The following is a 22011-nucleotide window of genomic DNA, read 5'->3' as shown; positions in this document are numbered from 1 at the left end:
GGGAATATTTTAGAAGGTAAAGGCAGTCTATTTTCCATCTATAAAGAAACAGTCTTTGAAAGGCAGCATTTATTGTGGTAAACATCCTCCCATCTGCCATATTCTAGCTGTTACAGGCACAATAATGGGTCCCCAGTGATGTCCATACACTAATACCCAGCAATGGTAACTATTGTCTTATGAGGTAAAAGGAACTTTGCTGGTGTGATAGAGTTAAGGATCTTGAGATGGGGAGATTATTTGAAGTTCTCTGGCTAGCCCCAATAAATCACAGGGTTCTTATAGAAAGGATGAAAGAAGGTCAGACAGAGAAGAGATGTGATGTGGAAGCAGAGGTCATAGTGATGCAGGAGCCACAAGCCAAGGAATGTGGGCACCTTTCCAAGCTAGAAAAAGCAAGGAAATGGATTATCTCCTAGAGTGTTCAGAAGAAATCCAGCCCTGCTGATACATTTTAAACTTCTGATCTCAGGAATTGTAAGAGAATAAATTTGCGTTTTAAACCACTGCTTCTAGTAATTTGTTACAATAACATAAGGACCCTGATACATTAACTATGTGACCTTCTATTGCTCAGTTTTTTCATCTGTAAAATAGAAGTAATAATAGAACAGAAGCATTATTTGAGGATTAAATGAGTTCATTCAAATGAAATGCCTGTCAAATAAGATTTTGTATGTGAATTAAATTTGGAGACCAGTGGTTGGATCTCATGAAGAGTAGATAGTAAAAAACACATGTGTAACTTAAGTCCAAATCTATTATAATTAACAAGTATGCAGTTGTATCATGAAAGTCACATATATAACCATGGATCTGGAAGGGGCGTTAGATTTAGAGGTTACTATTTACTCCATTACCCCATAAGGATTCTCTGCTGTATTCCAACCTGGCATTTCTGTGCTATAGCTCTAGCTCTCTGCCATAATTAGTTCTTGGTGGAATAACTTAAATGGTTAGAAATATTTCTCCCATTTGTTAAACCAAATACAGTACATGTCACTTCTTTTTGGAACTACATTGTATATGGCTAAGCATTTTTCTTTTTTAGAGCTTTCTCTGAAGTAGTGACAATAGAAGTTAGAACGCTTTCTATAATTATAACCACCTCTATCACCTCAGTCTTATATTGTAGACTAAATAACCCCATCGTTTTTTGGTTTTTTTTTTTTATTCTGCTGATAAAACATGTTTCTTTTTACCTTTTTGTAAATTTGTCACATTGATTCTCTGAGCTTCCTGTCAAACTAGCCTTCAGAGTAGCTTAATCTGAGCTAGTCTTACTTAAATTAATTTTTAAAATTGATTTATATATTTGAACAGCTGACACATTTTAGCTCTAATTGAAAGACATTCTATCTAATCCTCATTTTTTTTTATGTTCTTCTTTTAATACTCATCATCAATTGCCATCATTTTGCATCCTAAGATCAAGGTTCCTCAAGACTAGATTTTGTTCTTTCATGGATAGCCAGCTGCTCCTTTTCCTCAAACTTCCATTTCTTTTAAGTTAGCAAGAAAAATGATAAATTTACCAAGTCTTTTGGTCCTGTGCCCAGGACTTTAGAGGCACTAGATATGTTCTATATTTCTTTTGGTAAAGTTGTTCATTTCTACAAGATTCAGTAAAAGTGATTAGTGGTGTGCTTGACACATTATTCAAGCATACTCTCAGTCACTTCCTGGCATATGCATTTGAGTGAGGTAGTCTTACAGAAAGCTTGTGCTGCCTTTATAAATTTTCATTAATTATCATTGTTCCTTAATACCCGTGAATTCTCATCATTAGTGCATGTATCTTTAAAAACCCTAGATTACCTACTGAGAAGAGCCTCATTTCGGCGTTATTCTAATCATTAATGTTCAGTATTCTTATGTTTTACTCATCCCTGAGTGTCTAGCTTTCTCAGTGTCTACCTTATAAACTTTATAATTGTATTCTTTTCCTTTCCTAACCTCATTCCTGCCTTTATTTTATTACTCTTCTTCTCTCTGACTTTTTCCTTCTTCCATCTAACCTTCACTTCCCTTCTCTCTCCCATCATCACTCTGTCCTACCAAATAACTGTCCAGAACTTGTGCTCTGGTCTCATACTAAGTTTCTTATACCTTGGAGCGCTCTTCTTATCTCACTCGGAGAATTTGCTCCCACTTTAGTGACAGTGTTTGCTATGTTTTGTAACCTCTCAGCACATGGTAGTTTTATATGTCCCCAGTATACTGGTAGACACACTTTGTCAAATGTCTCATTAGTTAACAGCATCCTGGAGGAACATGCCTCTTGGTTTTTAATATCCAACCTCAGAGACTGTATATATCTTAAAAGTTTTTTTCAGCCAGTATGTATTTATATTTATGTTCCAAATTTTAATACTTACATTTTAACAGAAAAATAAATTTCAGCAAAAAGTCAAGTCACATTTTAGAATATCAGAAACAGGTATAAATCATTTGAAACTCTGATAAGTGTTTATAAATGGAATATGGGTCTTAGATATTACTGGTTGCTAACAATCATTTATTGATAACATTGTGGCTTTTTTTCAGAGCTTTTTTTATGTTTGAATGTTGTATTATGCTTTTTAAAAGTTTTAGAACATTGGTTTAGATTTTTGTATTGGATGTAATATAATTTTAAAATATATATATTTTATTGATTTTTTTACAGAGAGGAAGAGAGAGGGATAGAGAGTTAGAAACATTAATGAGAGGGAATCATCTATCAGCTGCCTCTTGCACACCCCCTACTGGGGATGTGCCCACAACCAAGGTACATGCCCTTGACTGGAATCGAACCTGGGACCTTTCAGTCTGCAGGCCAACGCTCTATCCACTGAGCCAAACCGGTTTCAGCTATATTATAATTTTTATTATTTAAATATTATGGCACAGGATAATATAATCATATGGGCGAGTGTCTTTTTCTTTGAAAAATGATTTTCAGCTGCCCTTCAGGGAGTGGAACACATCTCCATTTTCCTAATGAATTGGAAAATTCTTCTTAAATAATAATCTTCCTCGTTTATGTCTACTTCCATACTTAGATGAACTTTTTTTTTTTTAATTTACCAACACAATATAAAATAGTGCTGTTTAGGTAAAATTGCTTTATGCTTACCCTATAATTTCAGGTACTACTTTTTATCATAGTTTAGGAGAGATTTTTCCCAAGATAATTTTGTTTTTCCTTAAATTCTGTTTAGGCGTCATTAAAATGGTCTTAGAAAAAGATCTGAGCCATATTGAGTTAGATCTGAAACTTCAGAGGTCATTTAGCCCTCCACCCTCATTTTTCCAAATGACACAACATGGAGGCTTCTAGGAAGCTAAAAGGACTCTCCCCAAAGTCACACCAGGAAATTGATGGCAGAGCTAGCAGACACTCCAGATCTTTTATCACACAGTCCAGTGTTTTCCCAGATGAATTTTATGGAGATGAATAAGTTGTTTGGTATTCAGTTGGGGGGGAGGGAGAGTTTATAGAGTTTTGGCAGTAACAACTTTAAGAGTACGAATACATGAAAAGTAGTTTATTAGAGTAAAAGATGACTTCTTAAATTGTCACTAAACACACTGGAGTAGCATGGTCCAAAAAAAGTTTCAACTGTCTGTCTGACATTCTGTCCAGTGTGGTGGGCACTAGCCACTTGTGCCTATTGAAAAACCTGAAATCTGGTAATGCAACTCAGGAAAAGAATTTGTATTTTTAACATATTTTTTTATGATTCACTTAAAAGTAAGTAGCCATGTGAGAGTGGTGGGTACTGTATTAGACAGCATACTTTGTTATGATAACATTATAGCACAGGTTATGTTTAATGTTGCCTAATAACTGGCTAATTAAAAAGGTCAAAGTTGTAGGAGGCAAAAGAAGGAAAGGATCTCTACCAGGAAAATACTCTGCTCAAGCCTAGATTTTGAAAGCCCCAAATTATTCCATATTTAGAATGACTGTTGAGTGATTAGTCTGATCATAATTCTAGACTTTGAAGCAAGTAGAAAAATGAATGAGAAGAGTGGCAGGATACAGAAGTAAGAAAAAAACATTGAGAATGCTGATAACTGTAATTTTCCCCCTATTGCCTTGAAAATATTCATGAAAGATTTCAAGGAGAAAAAAATAATTCAGTAATTCTTAGAGTCATCGTTTATATATAGTAGAATATCAGTTAATCTGAAATTGATCTTGGTGGAAGACATAGCTTTTAACTTCTTGAGATTAAATTATCTCCTGGTGCTTTAGTGAAATTTCTTCTAACACTACATAGCTGGTTCCAAATTTTCAAACTGTGAAAACATGGAATATATCACCTAAATTAATACTTTATTTTATATGTAGGCTGTCAGTTTATTTTATTTTTAAAAATATATATTTTATTGATTTTGTACAGAGAAGAAGGGAGAGAGATAGAGAGTTAGAAACATTAATGAGAGAGAATCATTGATCAGCTGCCTCTTGCACACCCCCTACTGGGGATGTGCCCGCAACCAAGGTACATGCCCTTGACTGGAATTGAACCTGGGACCTTTCAGTCCCCAAGCCACGCTCTATCCATTGAGCCAAACCGATTTCGGCTAGGCTGTCAGTTTAGTTACAAAAATCAATTCAACTCTTATATTTGCTGATATCTTGATGAAAAAATATCTGTATGAAAATTATCAACTCATGGTTCTACTTACTACTTGGCAACATAAAGTCCTTGATAACAGGTTTTGTTTTATATTTTTTAAATTTTTTAATTACAGATGACTACAATATTGTATTAGTTTACAACCTAGTGTTTAGACATTTATATAACTTACACAGTGATCACCCCAATAAATCTAGTACCCATCTGAATGTAGTTATTACAATATTATTGACTAGATTCCCTATGCTATACTTTATATCCCCATGACTATTTTGTAACTACCACTTTGTACTTCTTAATCCTTTCACCTTTTCACCCATTCCTCTCCCCAACCCTCATCCCATCTGGCAACTGTCAAAATGTTCTCTGTATCTTATGAATCAGTTTCTTGATTGAAGTCTATACATAGCTCTTCCCTTGAGATACCTAAAGCATGAGGAATTAAGCATGCTAAGGGAAATGCGAAATGCATTGATCATTTGAATAGACTTGGGATATATTTTCTTCATTCCTATTCCCCTGGCCCAAAATAATAACTAAAATTACTTTTTTTTTTTTTTTTTTTGCCCATGTTTACAAGCTCATATGAAAGCTCCAATGCTTTAATATAGTTTTGATGAAAATATTTGGCTTATTTTATATAAATATGTTTCTTTATTTAAAGCTAGTTTTGGGGGTTGCTTTTTAAAATTGATTATTCCTATTGTGGTGGGTTTTTTGTTTTTGTTTTGTTTGTTTTTTTTACTTTTTTTGTTGTTTTTTTTTTACATTGCTTCTTTGAAAGCTCAGATCTGTTTCATTTTTACTCACATATTAGCCTTGTTTAGGGCCTAACAGATAGTGAATAATACTGATGAAACCTTAGACAGTGCACTTAACTGCCTTAGTGTCAGTTTCATTAACTGTAAGTGAATCTGTTGCAGATGGTCCCTTAGGAGAGTGACTGAAATTGGGGGTGAGGTGACAGGAGAAAGGTGACTTTCAAACTACACCCCCCTCATGCCATATAACAAGAGTTGTTACTGAGAGGCATGTATTATGCATGGTTTCAAAGTAGAGAAAATAAAGGTCATAATTCTTTTTAGTTCCTTACTGCTTTAAGAACTTGTGATTTCACAATCATAATCTTTCCATGCTCTTCCACCTCAACAAAACATTTTTACAAAATCAAGTCTACTTTGACCCTGTCAGTTGCTGAAGAAAGGGTCAGAAGCCCCTTAAAATGTTAAAATTGAGATGTCGATAATCATGATTTCTATTTATTGGTGTAGGTGTTCTTCATTTTTACTCAAAAAAGTAATTTGTCTTTTAACTACTTCAGAGAAATACAAGGGGGGTTTATTTTTAATCTTTATGTTTTAACCTTTATTTTTAACCTTCTTACTGATAACATACCTATTTAACACATTAACTTATATCCCACTGTGCTGTGTGTTGTGTGTGTGTGTGTGTGTGTGTGATGCGCGCGTGTGCGCATATATATATCTATATATATATCTATATATATATATATATATATGCTTATCTTTACATGTAGCCTTTCATTAGTTTATTAATAATAAAAATTCAGACTTTGGAAAGTAAACTTTTTGCTTGCTTAACTTTTATTCCATTTATTTTATTCTAATCAAAGAAAAATATTTTAAGCCATCCATTTTCTCCATTCTTGGCTGCTATTATCCTGACTATAATTGCCTAGTTGTGTTTCTGACTGATCTACTGCTAGCCTTTATTTGAATGTTATTAAAGAATATAAATGCTCCATAGAGCACCATAGTCTCGGCCAGAATATTTTCAGATTCTCAGCTAAAATGCAACAGAACCTGTGGTTTGGCTGTTAAGTAAGTAGTTTAGATTTGTTGTCAGAGTGCGTAAAGGACATTCTATATTCATCACGTTGGTTGTAGCTCAATGTAGCATTTGAAAAATAGTATACTGTTTATGGATTGTAGTCCTTGGGCACCAGATAGTGGATGTTGGAATGTATTGCAGCAAAGCTGATTAAAGTACTTGGCTCTCTAACAGTAAGAGTAGAAAGCCATTTGCAACACCTGTGTCCGACTCTGTCAGATATATGTAAATGTTTTCTTTTGAACACTTGGTTTATTATCTATGAAGGAATACCATTTTTGCAAAAATGTGCCTTTTGGAGAAAACTGTAGGTAGACTGATTTTAGCTTTGAAGATCCCAAATACTTTGCAGTTTTACTACCTAGCTATTGGAGTCACCTTTCACTATGACTTAGATTTCAATAATAGCTACTTTCACTCCCCGATTTTAATGTTTTACTATATATAAGGGTATTTATATTTACTCCAAAATATAAACTATGTCAAAATTCATTGTTCTACTCTGTCCACCTCCTCTTTGCTTTGGGCCACTTTTCTTCCCAACTGTAGTTCTCTGGAGTAGAGCATAGAAATGGTTTACATAATCACAAACTTAGCAGCTCTTTAAATATACTTTGTACTACCCTTGTTAAAATATTTTAATATTTCCTCATTGCTTTCAAAATAATGTTCAGAGTTCTTAGAGCGTCATTCATGGTCTTTCTAATTCTTCTCTGTCTCATCCGTACCCATTCCCCTGCAAGTCCTTTGTTTCAGGTTTGCAGAGCTACCATTTTCCTTCTCCTCGCCCTTCTTTATCTGAGGATCACCTGTCTTCCTTCAAAACTCTGTGCAAGTTTCCCCTCTTTCAGGAAACCTTTCTTGAACTATAATTACCTGCCTTTTATTAATTCCCACTTAGACTAGTCTTTAAGCTCTTTATAGCACTTTATACCAATCTTTTTATACTCTACTGTAATCGTTTGTTTACTCGTCTGTCTCATTTGATAGACTAATATTCCTTGACTATAGAGATGTTATTGTGTCTCTTGGTTTTGAATCTGGCATATAGGCCTTTCAAATAAATGTTCATTCACTGAAAGAAAGACTTCTATGGATAATTCCATAATTTGATTTTCTTTGCTCTTGATATTTAAAATGTTTGAGATTATGGGTTATACCATTTTTTCACAGGGGCATTTTAAATTAACTCACCAACTTCCATATTGCCAACTAAAATGTTTAGTAAAGATAGGTTTTTGGTTTTGGGAACTCAAGAGCTTTATTGGTGAGGGATATAATAATACAAATCTTAAACTGTGAATCAGTTAAAGAATCTGGAATGCAAAATATGGGCAATTGGAAAGGCCAACTCTTATCATCAGGAATCATGCATTCTAGCTTGATAGCATGTCATTTTATTGGTATATAAAATTTCCTTAGGGAAGAATAGATTTTTTTAAAAATGATTTTTTATTAGAAAATAACTTTTCACAGTTCTTAGATTTTAGTGTAATCTTAATTTGAAAGCAAGACTTATCTAAACTAAAATAATATTTGGCAGTGATGGATTATAGAACTTAAATATGTGCGTGGTGGTCCTGAAATGTCTTACAGTGTTTGCATTAATAATCTGCATTCTGTAGCAAAACAGAAACAAAATGCAAAGAAAGCTATATTTATAAGTAAGATTATAAATATAATTTAAGCTTATTTCTTAATAGCATTAAACATAAGTATTTCTTCAGAGATATAGCAAACTGAGCCCATGTACTATTAAAGCTGAATCATAGTCTTGGCTATTCTCTTTCTCTATTGAATGAACAGACGCTATACTATTAAAATTTCTTATTCTTTAAGCTTTCAAAAGAAACTTGTTTGTTAAATCTTGAATACCCTGGGAAGTTTGTATTGAAGGTCTTAAATTATATACCTCTTTCTAGTCTGTGATATTAAAAAATAAAATGAAAAAATGTATTCACATCTCAATAGTTAGATATCTGCTCATTCACAGAGACCCCAGCCTGCTTTTTAAAAATATTTTTAAGGTTTATTGTTTGTTATAACTTGGTACAGGATCTGTATAAAGTGTAAAGATTATGTATAGCATGTTAGAATATTATTGTCATTTAAATGCATTCACTGTTTTGGGTTTTGGAGCGCTGCCTCCAAGAGGTTCCATAGCATTTGGTACGTAGTTCACGTATTTCTAGTCTCCAGACCTACCCTATCCAGGCAAAGGCTTCAGGGTTCTGATTTTTTTTTTTCTTCTTCTGCTATAATACTCAGCAATGGCAATGAATGTGTGTTTTTTAACTTTCCATCTCTTTACCAAAAAACTGAGCTTTTTTTAAAACAAGTAATGTGTACCTTTAAAGAGCCACATTATTTTGCTTTTGTCTCAGAATGTATTATGCTTCACAAGTATACTGTGACAGGCTGAATAGAAAAGGGGGGAGGGCGTATTGTCTTCAGCTGGCATGCTGCTATCAGAGGGAATGTGTTTCTGGACACGAGATTTAGCATTCATTGGTTGTCTGAAGAAAGCTACTTCATCTGAGGATTGGACAAGAAGCTGCGTCAATTTGCTGCCCGTCTCCAAGGCACTGGTGATGCTGCCTTCACAAGCTGGCTAACGTCACGGCTCCATCACCCAGCGGGGTGTGGACTATCTTTTTCTGTTCTTCTCTATTTAATTCTCTGTTTGCTGCCTACTGCATTTCTTAATCTGTCTTCTGCCAAATGCTAACAGCATGATATTTTGTAATCATCTAGGTGAATACAAGAAAGACGAACTCCTAGAAGCTGCTAGGTAAGTGATTCCATTCATTTTAAGTGAGTATAATGCGTTTAAGGGAGAATAGGGGGTGGGCAGGTGGAGGACTGTAAAAATTATAACATGATATCGTCTTGCTTGATTTTATGCAATAATGCAGAAAAGACCTTATAGTAAATCTTCGTGTATTTTACTTTACATGATTAGCTGCATTAAATGAGGCAGTCTCAGTCTGGTGATGATTATAAGGTTAATTGTATTTGGAACATATCTAAAGGTACCTGCAAACCTTAGTTGCCCGGCTTTTCCAATGATATTCTCAGAGTATTTAAATATCTATACCTTTATGTTTCTTTAAAATTTTTTCTAATTTTCAAAAGCTTAAATGAGGGACATAAAGTAAATGTTAAAATTCTCATTCATTTTCTTTTGTTCTTGTTCATTTATAATTTAATTGATTAGCTCTTTACTGCATTTTGTATATATTTTTAACTCCTGTGTTTTAGATCACTTATCAGAATAAAGTTTGCTTGTAATTAGGAAGGTGACTTTCTGCAGACAAATAAAACATAAAAATGTAGAAAGCTAGATCTTCCAAGCTGTACTACTACATGGTGATTAACAGGAATTAATTAGGAATGTATTAATTGAATTGAATTTAGCAAAAGAGTCATTTAAAAACATATGAAAGAAATTAAAGCAAACCCATACTATTTTCCTTCTCGTGAAAATATATCTATAAATATACATAAGAAGCTCTGTAATTTTGAAAGAATGACATACCTTTTTATAGGAGTGGTAATGAAGAAAAACTAATGGCTTTACTGACTCCTCTCAATGTGAATTGCCATGCAAGTGATGGACGAAAGGTAAGTTATTTAAAATATAATATTCCCCTTCAGTAATTTCTTTTTGCTTTACAGTTAAAATGTTTGAGGTTGGCATATATATGTATGTATGCATATATAACCGTATTTCCTGGCATCTTTTCACTGTAAAATGAAATGCTGCTGTATCTGTTATTGGCAGTTGTGACATATTCATTGAGCTGGTGAAGCATGGATGTTAAGCCTTCCTCTTTAAATGTCAGACACTGAAAGTTGTTTGTTAAATGGAACTGCAGTTTTGTAGGTGATTAAAATTATAATAACATTTTTCTGTGTATGATCATGGAAACTGGAAATATCTGTTTATGTCCTATTTACCCATATTTGTTAGGATATATGCATTTTTTATTTCTTATTTGGCAGAGGAAGATTTATTTATTAGATACCAATACTTTTTCAATTTAAAGCTGAGAAAATGTTGCTAATGATTTTCTTTAGATCTCTGTGATAGCCATGCTTTTTGTTTTATTTTTTTTTTTATTGGATAAGTTTTTATCATGGTATATGCACACTCTAAAGTCTTTCTTTAAATGGCAGTTAATTTTTTAGTGTTAAAATATTGCTTTTATGTTTTAAAATCCTAAAATATGTTTAAGGTTACACTGCAAATATTGAGGGAAATCATCTTGTGCCTAAAATTGAAAGAATTAATTTCTTTGAGATTATTCATTTTGAAAATATGCTATGTAAACTATGAGGATGGATGGTGTTTCTTAGAAATAATACATATTTTGCCTTTAAAAATTATTTTTCTGAGTGATGATTTTATAGATCAGAATTATTCAGTTTTCCTTGACTGCTTCCACACTTGTTTCCCATTCTAAAGAAACCCATAGAATAGTGGCAAGAAATGAATCCTCGGAATATGTGTTGTTTGTTATTGTAGACGGCTTGCATATTATTTCACATGGTCTAATGACTGTTCCACTTCTCTGGATAATTTGAAGAGAGACTTATACTTTCATGTAAGGTTAAACTATATATATATAAAACGCTAAACTAGCAGAGATTTACTAAGTACTACTAATAGCTTTGTGGAGATTTTAAACATGATAACTGCTCATTTTCCCTACAGTTTTGAGGTTGCTTTGAGGATTTTAACATTCTTGAGTTACTTTAAAGCTCCAAATTTTGTTTGGCTCCTCTCTATAGATAACATGGCTTTTATCACAGTGCAGAACAGGGCATTTTTATCAATGGTAAGTGCAGCAATATCTTTAGCCAGAGCTCTTTATAGAACCCAGCATACTTCATTTTTCCATAGCCATTTTAATATTGCAGAATTTATGTGCGATTACTACCGCAAGAGTCGATTTCCATTCCAGCCTTATTCTTCCATCTTTATCCTTATACCTTGACAGTCCCATTTCCAGCTCAGCAATCCTAATAATTAAGGATCATGAACACTAATAATTAGCAAATTACTTCTCCCTGCCTCACCCCCTACACAAATATATATATAGAGCTCCTTGATCTTTCCTTCTTATCAAAAGAGGATACACTTTCCTCATTCCTTTTAGCTGAAACCAAATTCCTATGGCTCCTTTTCTGAATTACTCAATGGCTTTTATCAGAGTTATTGAATTGTAGTTATTCATACATGACTTTTTCTTCCACTGATATATTAGCTCTCTTTTGTATTCTGCATCGGACCAAGCCAGGCACTTTGCATGTAGCAAGACCTTAAGATAGGAATATGTTCCCTGATAAGCAGTTTTATTCTCTGAGTGAAAAAAAGTCATCTGTTCTCTTTATCATTTAGATAATTAACTCAGAAATATGTGAATAGGGATTTTATATTTCCTGTTACTAATATTATTTTATTAATTTATTTTGAGTAATTGTACTATAAAGGATGGCATGTATTTTAATGTTTAGAACATTTTAAAGAATATTTCTCAAATATTCTACTGAATGATTCAAACATAAATAATGCAATAATTTTATAAAATGTACTCTTACTTTTTAGATTACCAATTTTCTCAAATTATAAAAGATTAAACAAGCATTTATAAGATTTTAGTGCTATTTCTGCATATAACAAAAACCATTTAAAATTTTTCATTGATACGCAAATTGCAAACAACATTTCAAAATTAAAATTGAATAATGTTTATATTTAAATATTACCCATATTTGGCACAAAGTAGTTTTTACTAAATATACTAGTTGCAACAGAACCACAAAGTAGTAAATATTCTGGGTGCTAATGGAGATTGGGATAAGATCCCTTAGTTATGACATTATCTTTTGTTTTCTCTCTATTGATATTAATAAAATGTGTAAGCAAATCTACCTATTAAATTACAAGTCTAATTTTTATATTTAGTATTTTTTCAAGCCATTTGCATGTATTTACCTGGAATTAGGAACTCAGATTTTATATGAAGAGGATAAAGGCGCCCGCCCTCCCTCTCTCTCTCTCCCTCTCTCTCTCTCTCTCTCTCTCTCATATATATATATATATATATATATATATATATATATATATATATAGTAAGTTAGTTTATTTCTTGAAATTGTATTTTAGGACACAGTGCAGAATCAAATTCATTTTTAGAGGGTTTCTAAATAACTATATTAATGCTTAACTGAGTCCAGGCCTGTCTCTGTTTTTACTACGATTCCTGGTTTGCACATTAAAAAGCCCATGGGAATGTCAATTTTGTAATGTTTTTAAAAAAGAATTGCTTCTTATACATTAACTAGTAGGTGGAGAATTTGCCTAGATATGTGTAGGGATTTTAGATTTCAGCATTCCTTTTTAATATAATGCATGGGATTTTACATTGACAGTGTAAATTTTAAGTAGTTTCTTAATACTATTTGGTGACTTCATAATTATCTAATTAGTTAATATCTGAATGTTAATATTTTTATTTCTCACAGACATTTGTTTTTCTAACCTATAGAATTATGAAAATAGTAAAGCATCATTAAGGTTTTAAGTAATTTATATTTTTATTTTATTCTTTTATTTTACATGTAAACCAAATGGAACTTGACTACTTTAAAAATTTCCAGTTTTTTATTTTTCTCTAAAGAGCAAAGGCAGTTTTAAGAAAAGAAAAAAACAACTTTGGGCTGAAATTCTATTTTTATAGAATTATATACATGTTTTAATGATGGTCCCTTTAGAAACTTGGGGCACAGATATAATTTATTCTTTTTGTGTCTCTTGTCCAGAATGATTAGGTACAATATTCCACAATTATTTTGAATTGAGTGGAGTACAACCAGATCCTTAAAACAGATTGTATTTTCAAACTTAAATTTGTTTTCAATTACTCTTCCTTTAGAGTATTTTCTATCATATTCTTTTTTGTTTATTAGTTTTTTAATATATTTTTATTTATTTCAGAAAGGAAGGGAGAGGGAGAGAGAGAGAGAACCATCAATAATAAAAGAGAATCATTGACCGGCTGCCCCCTTCATGCCCCATACATACTCAAAACCCAGGCAGTGCGCCCTGACCGGGACTCCAACCGTGACCTCCTTGTGCTTGTGTTGATGCTCAATCACTGACCCGCACTGACTTGGCTATATCAGACATCTTATTAGCAGTTATACAGATGTTCTGGCCTTGATTGATATGTAAACCTAAGGAGATGATGGTCTTTTGTTTTTCAATATTGTCAATAGGGATACCTTTTTACAATGAATGAAAATATTTGAATACACCTCAAATTATTTTAACATTGAACCTTCTTCAGAGTTCCATTTGGTCCCTCTCCTGTTATTTCCCTTTTCTGGCTGCCTTTATTCTCTTTCAGAATAAATGTTCTGAATTTATCACTCCCTCATAACAATGAGGAGGTTGGAGTTGGGCATTACTGAACATACTCCTAAATAGGAATACTATGTATCTTTGCAATGCCTTCTGTTGCTATGATTATATGTCAACAAATGACAGTAACTACTATTTGGTTGGAACTTAATTTCTGGTATTTCAGATTTTTTCCTGCTCATTTCATTCATTTAACCAACATTCAGTACTTAACCATATGTAGATTACTCTATTTAGTGTCATGGGAAATAAAAATGTGTTTCGTCGTATTGGTTTACAGGGAATTTAAAAATTGATAGAATGATTAAGATAAAATCTAATACATTGACGCTAACACACTAAAAAATGTATGATTCCTTTTGCCTGTGATACAATTATAAAGTGTAGATTTAAGGTGGGGGTTGTTTTCTGGCACTTTTATTTTTAAAGCATCAGTAGTTAGGCATGTATGCTCTTCCGTAAGAAACCACAAATTTAGATTAACAGGCAATTGTAAGAAAATGATTTAAATTCAGAAAGATTAACTGAAGAGTTTTTTTTTTTATGTCATATTTCTACTTGTAAATCTTTGCTTTCATAATATAGTTAATAATTTATAAGACTCTGGAAACAGAAAAAAGTAAAGTGTTTAAACACTATTTTATATATAAATCAGTTAAAAATAAAGTAAAATTTAGTACCATCCCTTGAAGGCATCATAAAAAGTTGTGTGATGTAATTGAAAGAGCAAATAGGCTCTGAGGTCAGACAGAGTGGGTTCTGGTCTCTGCTCTTTCATTTTCTAAGTATGGATGTGGCTGTACAGTTTTCAGTGTATTCATTGATATGGGAAAAATCATCCCATTCCACAAGGCATTTGAGAGGATTAAGTGAAATAATGTGATTAATGTATACAGTTTTTGTAGCACATGGTAGAACCTCAGTAAATTAGATTCCTACTCCCTTGATATATTTTTGAAGCTTTTGAACATATTTAGAATGGACACTGACATACTTTTGAGTACTCTAGTATTCTCCACTTAAACTGTATTATCTAGGCTCACTCCCAGGTAGCATTTGGATAAAACGTAGGTTACCAGGTAATCTACAGAGCATATAATTGAGTTAATAATTTTGGAGCGTGGTCTTTGTTCCCTTACCACCCAATATTATTAATTATCACATAATTAATAAATTTGTTTAAATTAGCAGTTTATAAATTCAGAAATATGTTCTAGAACTATATATTTTTTAATAAGAACACGTTTATTAAAATTAATATCTGGCTGAAAATAATGCCACATATTTATTTAAATTCCAAAGCACATATAGGATTAGTGTAGATTTTTTTTTGTATTTATATCTAAACTTTAGGTTTATATACATTTGTCATATTGTAATAACAGTATTATTGGTTAACAGCTCTGTCCTTCAGTGTAAATCTTCTCTGAATATTATGTTTGACCAGCATTTTTATAATCCTTCAATGATAGTGTTACTTTGAAAACCCCTCAATGAACTGTGCCCCTCGTTATTAATGCCCCTATCTAATCCTCTCCCACACAAACTCTGACTAAGCCCAGGGCTGCTTTGATGAATAAAATAAAGCAGAAGTGTTGCTGTGCCATTTCCAGGACTAGCCCCTGAATTGGTGTGGCGGCTGCCAACTTCTTGCTTTTGGAATGCTCTATCTTGAAACCCAGCTGCCATGCCATGAGGCAGCCCACGCAACCATGTGGAGAAGTCCATATGGAGAACTAAGGCCTCCAACCAGAGACCCACCTGAGCTCACTCAGGCTTCTCAGAGAACCTAGCCACCCAGGAGTCCCAGACATCCTGGCCTCTGTTTGAACTCCCAGTCCAACCTCCAAGTGACGTAAGCCATCCTAGCACCCTAGGGTATGGGGCAGGACTGCCCAGGTAATTTGGGAGGTGATTTGTTATCTAATAATAGATAACTAAATTAACTCTAGTCTAAGAAAATGTAATTTAATCAATGCTTATTATCTGTTGCATCATTTCTCAGGTGGATTACTAAAAGTAGTTCTTTCATAGCTTCTTGGAAGAATAGAGAAGATTTCAAAATAAGACCCCAAAACATTATTTTAGATATGTTGAATTGCATCTTTTGGGATTATGGTGTTATGGGAAAAAGCAGGAACTTGAAAGTAGAAAACCATTTTGAGTTAATATTGTTATAGCTATGTGGTCATGGCAGTTTTATTTTATCTCTGAGTTCTGAATTTTTTTAGCCTAAAAAATAACAGTTTGGGCCACATTAGTTCTAAGATACCAACTCTTAACATTTTAAGATTGTAATGCATTTTATAATTTACTTGAGGCCTGATGCATGAATTCATGCACCAGAGGGGTCCCTCAACTAGCCTGTGGGATCATGCTGAAATCAGCTTGCCAACATTCCCTTAGGGATCCCGGATTGCAAAAGGGCGCAGGCCAGGCCGAGGGACCCCACCAGTGCACAATAGGGGCCGGGGAGAGATGCAGAAGGTTGGCCAGCCATGAAGAGACCACGGGAGAGCTCCAGGGCATGTCCGGCCCATCTCACTCAGTCCCAATCAGCCAGACCCCAGCAGCAAGCTAACCTACAGGTTGGAGCGTCTGCCCCCTCATGTGGTCAGTGCATATCTTAGCGATTGGTCAACTATCTGCCCCTTGGTGGTCAGTGCACATCATAGCGAGTGGTTCAGCGGCATTAGCATATCATGCTTTGATTGGTTGAATGGATGACTGGACACTTAGCATATTGGGCTTTTATTATATAGGATTTTTTTTATCAGTAAGTAGTAGTTATCATAATATAGAATTGGAATATATAAGAGCCCATAGAGTCACACTAGTAAAAGACTCCTGGTATCTCAAATAAAGTTTATATGGAACCTTTTGCTCCCTTAAGAAAGTATGGGCACATGCTTGGCTCCATATGGCCTTTAGTGGCCTATAGCATCGTGCTCTGTTCTTGTCAAATCTTGGTAGCTAAAAGGTCATACCATATTCTAATTTTCAACTTACATAGACCATACTTCAGATATTACTTGGGATTACAAGATCAAAATGCAGTAACTCTGCATTAGGGAACTCATCAAGTGCTTTAGGTATAATTATATATCTAATCACATCACATCTTTAAAGTATATCTTGCTGAGTGGTGCATGTTTTGCTGTAACGCGAAATCCCTTAGAGCAAGTTTTCTTGCCTACTTATGTTGGGATGTATTGTATAAAATCTTTATGCTTATGTATATTCATTTTGTAACAATAAGGCCTTGAAAATCTCTTTTTTATTTTTCATTAGGGAATCACTTCTACTAAAACAGTCTCTATTTTGTCAGGCATGACATTTCTGCTGGTGAGGGTAATTAGTACCAGTGCCAACTCTGCTCTCTCTGAAAAAAGAATTTCTAGTAAAAAAGAGACCATAGTGTTAAAAAGTAGGTGGTAAAACTTAGGAGTTCATTTTAGTTCTGCTTAGTCACCCTCCTCCAAACTGTGGTTTCTCCTACATTCATATCCAAAAAGTACAAGTTTCTTGCATTCTGAGTTTATAGTTGAAGGATAGAAAATAACTACATCATTTTGTGTATGATTTATTGTTAAATTTGATTTAGATGCCAAATTACAAAAAGATTCAAAGACACTTTTGAATCTTTTTTTTAAATTGTAACCATCTATATTTAAAGGTACTTTTTGCCTCTATAAATACTAATAAAATCTTTATAGGATAGGGTAGATTATAACTGTAGCAATAGCTTGAAAAATATTCATGTGGTCTAGTGGCAAGGGAATAGAAAGATCAGGAAGAAACACACTAAGTGGCCTCAGTGGCATTGCTGCCATCATAGTGCTTCAGGTAAGTGGGTACTGGGTGGTAGTATTTACACACACACACACACACACACACATATATATATGGAGAGAGAGATAGAAACATCAATGATGAGAGAGAATCATTGATCGACTGCCTCCTGCACACCGCACACTGAACCAAGGCATGTGCCCTGACTGGGAATCAAACCGTGACCTTCTGGTTCATAGGTCAGTGCTCAGTCACTGATCCAGCCAGGCCCTGATTTTAGGGAGTGGCTATAGGGTTAAGCCTGGGACTGACTTGTTGGCAAAGCCACAAATAAGTCTCAGCTTAGAGGGCACAGCCCTCTTAGCATAATTAAGCTTGACTTTATGCCGTCCCCTAGATCCTATCTGGGTAGCTAATGGGCTATGGGAGGTGCAGCAGGGGCTGCCAGAACAAGTGAGACTCACAAGCACATTGTAACTATGGTGACCACTACTACCTTGTTTACCTCTGGCTATAAAATAAAGCCTCAGCTTGCCATTTGGATTTTCTCTGTGGCCTCAGCCAGGCACAGGAGATCCACCTAGACCCAGCTTATTCTCTTTGTCTTTTCTTCATTCCTTCGCCGCCACCTTCTCCCCTATCCCCGTCAGGCTGACCGAACCCTTGGCTGAACTGGCCTAGCACATTGGTGACATATTTTTATTTATCAATTATTACATGATAAAGAGACTTAAAAATGCCCCTATAATGATTATTACTTGATTATGATTTCTTTAGCTTAAACTGTTCAGGTGACCGTATTCTGAAAAAAGCTCTTAAATGTTTTTAGTAAAGGGCGAACCTTACTGTGTAAAAAGGCTTACTTAGGTACAAAGAAAAATCTGATCTCAGAAACTCTTCTGGCCTGATAAAAAGCAGAAAAACGTGAAGATTTGGGATTTAAGAACTTGGAAGCTATCTGTAGCTTTGAATTAGCATTATTAGGAACAGTGGATTGGCAGTAATACAAAATCAACATAAACTATTGACTTCTTAATTCATTATTTACCAGTTGTGTGGTGCTCAGGTTGGGATATAGTAGACTGGGTGGCTAACAGAAACATTTCTCACAGCTCTGGAGGCTGGGAAGTCCAAGGGTAAGGTGCCAGCATGGTCAGTTTCTGATGAGGGGCTCTTGGCCTGGCTTATGGAGGGATCCCTACTTGCTAAGAGAGAAAGCGAGCTCTGGGTGTCTCTTCTTTATAAGGGCACCACTCCCCTTATAGGGGAGGCCACCTAAGGGCCATCTCCAAATAGCACCCTGAGGGTTAGAGCTCAACTTACCAGTTCGGGGGACTGGGGGACACAAACATTGTAACACTTGCTTATTTTTGTATCACTACTTTTCTTTCCCCTTAAAGAAGTATAATTACCCAGGAAGCCTACTTCTTCCCCTCTCCACATCAAATGCATATTTATCCATTCACTCACTAGTTCAATTAAGTTAGAATTATAAAGGGAAATTTCTAAAAGCATCAAGAATTTTCATAATATTTTCTTTTAAAGAAGACTGGTTTCAGTGACTAAGAAAATAACTTTGTCCACTAATAATGGCATCAGTAGTAGAACTTTAAAAACACTATAAGTACCTTGCATACTTTTTGAAATGCATATTTGGGTAGCCAAATTAGTAAGTTTGGAAATAGACTAATTTTGAATATACAATATTTCATATATTGATTTTCCTTTTGTAAAGTTACTTTTGTTTTTTAATAGTAACATGATAATACCCTACTCTAAATACAATAGTGTCAAACTAATCTTTTAGTTTCAGAGAGAATTCGAAACCTATGAGATTGGGGAAGGGGCCTCTGGGCAAGGAACAGAGCTAGAGATCTCTGCTCCTGTCTACCTTTGGCTGCTGAAGTCACATATGCTAACTCAGAAACAACAAGGACTTTGTCACTGAAGGAACATGAGGTGACAACATATCTCAAAAGTCTTAGAGGTCTTAGTCACATTGAAATCAGCTAAGGAATTTACCATTCTCCCTCTTTACACAGTTAAAGGGCTATCTAATGATCCAAGGTTGAATGATTCTTTCATAAATAATCTTTTAAGTGCCTGTCAGTGTAACGTGTTTCCTATTTCAAGAACAAATTATTTGTTGAACATTAGTTAGAATTTTGGATGTTTAGATTTGAAAACATAAGTTTGTAAATATTAACTATAAAAAGGAATTCATGTGAGGTTTAGGTAATATGAACACTTTTCTTCTTAAAAGTATAAAACAACATGTTACTATCAGACCAAGAAACCTGGTTTCCATAAAGTATGCCAGCTGTTTCTCATTAAACAATGCAAAATTAATGTTGCACCTCTGAGAGTGCTAGGCATTTTTTTCCATACAAACCCTAAAAGAACATGCTAGAAACTCATTTTCATGCATACATTTCAATTTTTCTGCTGATATTGAGGCTGGAAAAGAGAAACAACTTTCTGGCTGTTGAAGAATCCCCTTGGAGTTTCCACAATGATGATATTAAGTTAAAATTGAATTAAGTTGGTATTCAGAGTGTCATTCTCACAGAGATTACCCTGTGGATTTCCCATTCTTTTTTGTTTGTTCATTTTCTTTCTCTCTTTCTCTTCCCAATACATGCACTAGAGATATAGATAGTCTTTGCCCTGGCCGATGTGGTTCAGTTTGCTGGGTGTCAGTCTGTGCACCGAAAGGTTGCCAACTCAATTCCTAGATAGGACACATGCCCAGGTTGCAGGCTAGATCCCGTAGGGGTCTTGCAGGAAACAGCAAATCAATGTTTCACTCTTACATCGAAGTTTCTTTTCCTTTCCCTTCCTTTCTCTACAAATCAATAAAAATATTTTTAAGAAAGGTAAGTCCTTTATATTACCACTTTAAAAATAAATGTTTACTATAGAAGGCAGTTGAAGTATAGAAATACTGCTTTATATTTCATAAATTCAACAAATTTACAAATGTTTTAGGTCCCTTTTTGAATATGACCACATATGTTACTTAGAAAGAACATTCTTTATTAGGCTATAAAATGTCAATCATTAGTCCACCTCTGTTCATGTAGTCTATGTAGAATTCAGAGAAACTTTTTTGGAAAAGGACAGTATTGGAACCTTCACTGTGATATCTCTGACAGATAGATAACTGCGTTATCTGGCTCTATCTACTTCAACACATTAAAAAAAAAGAGAGAGAGAGAGAGCTCACTTGTTTCTACCAAACCACATGTGGATTTAGTGTTGAATTAAGGTTTCACACTTTAAGGAGGTATGGTAGGTAGGAAGTTAGTTTATGTAAAGCAATTGAGACAGCTGGACATCTTGAGTTCAAAAAGAGACCACATGACTATGTATTAGAGATAGGTAGAAAAATCCTGCATTAGGAAAGAGGCAGATAAATTAACTATCTTCGCCAATCTCAGTATTTTGTTATTCTCCTTGTCCTCCAATATTTACTATATTAGACAATTTCTATTGTTGCTAAGAAGTTATAAACAATCTGGATTTGATCTCTGAATCTGGTAACTTAATGTATTAATCCCTGAATGCCTCAGTTTCCTCATTTGTTATGTGGAGATACTAATAGTTTCTAGCTCTGGTAGTAGTTTGTGTAAAGTAAACAAATTAATACATATAATACACTCTGAATATTAATTTTTTACATAGGAAGTATCCACAATATATCTTCTACTTCATTTTAGCCTGAAAATAGCTATGTGAGGAAGCCAAGTACTATTGTCACCCAACTCCCCCCTTTACAGAGATTGTGACTTAAAAACATTAATTCTTTTAGGTTATTGGAGTAGTATCATGTCTATTCATGAACAGTATTGATATAGTCCACATGAGACCCTATCTATGGTTAGGTGTGGTTAGCTCTAGGCACTGTGCTTTAGTAAACAGTTGACCAAAAGGCCAAGGTCTAGAGGAAAAGATGCATAATGGGAGATAAAACTTTATTATAAGAGAATCTAGTAATGTGTAATCTGTAGAAAAAACAAGTTAAAGAAGACATAATATGTAAGAAAGGTGTGAATAAAATGTCTTTTTAAAATTTTAATTCTTCTTTGGCTCATTAATTTTTATTTTCCAGATGTAGTTTCTCTTTTAATTTATTTTTATAATAGCCCAAGAGTTGAGAAACGTCAAGGAAATTATCTAATCTTCATTATGGGACTACTGAAAATATCCCTTCAAAAGATAGGCAGTGGCCATGAGATATACTTATTTCCGTGGACTCATGCCCACATTGATTCTTCAGCTTTTAATTTATTCTGATTCTGATTTAAG

General features: G+C 34.1%; 1 protein-coding gene across 3 annotated transcripts in view; it reads left to right on the top strand.

Annotated features, from left to right (window-relative positions):
* TNKS (tankyrase) overlaps nucleotides 1–22011 on the top strand; it is a 148303-nt gene that overhangs the window by 69816 nt on the left and 56476 nt on the right. For all 3 annotated transcript variants that reach the window (XM_036458988.2, XM_036458989.2, XM_036458987.2), the window contains exons 4-5: nucleotides 9237–9273; nucleotides 10031–10106. In XM_036458988.2, the coding sequence (XP_036314881.1) occupies nucleotides 9237–9273; nucleotides 10031–10106 (113 nt within the window). The remainder of the gene's footprint in view (nucleotides 1–9236; nucleotides 9274–10030; nucleotides 10107–22011) is intronic.

This window comes from Pipistrellus kuhlii, unplaced genomic scaffold (genome assembly GCF_014108245.1).
Source record: "Pipistrellus kuhlii isolate mPipKuh1 unplaced genomic scaffold, mPipKuh1.p scaffold_m20_p_3, whole genome shotgun sequence".
Taxonomy (NCBI): Eukaryota; Metazoa; Chordata; class Mammalia; order Chiroptera; family Vespertilionidae; genus Pipistrellus; species Pipistrellus kuhlii.
Note: the sequence above shows the minus strand (reverse complement) of the source record. Positions and strands in the feature narration are given on the sequence as shown.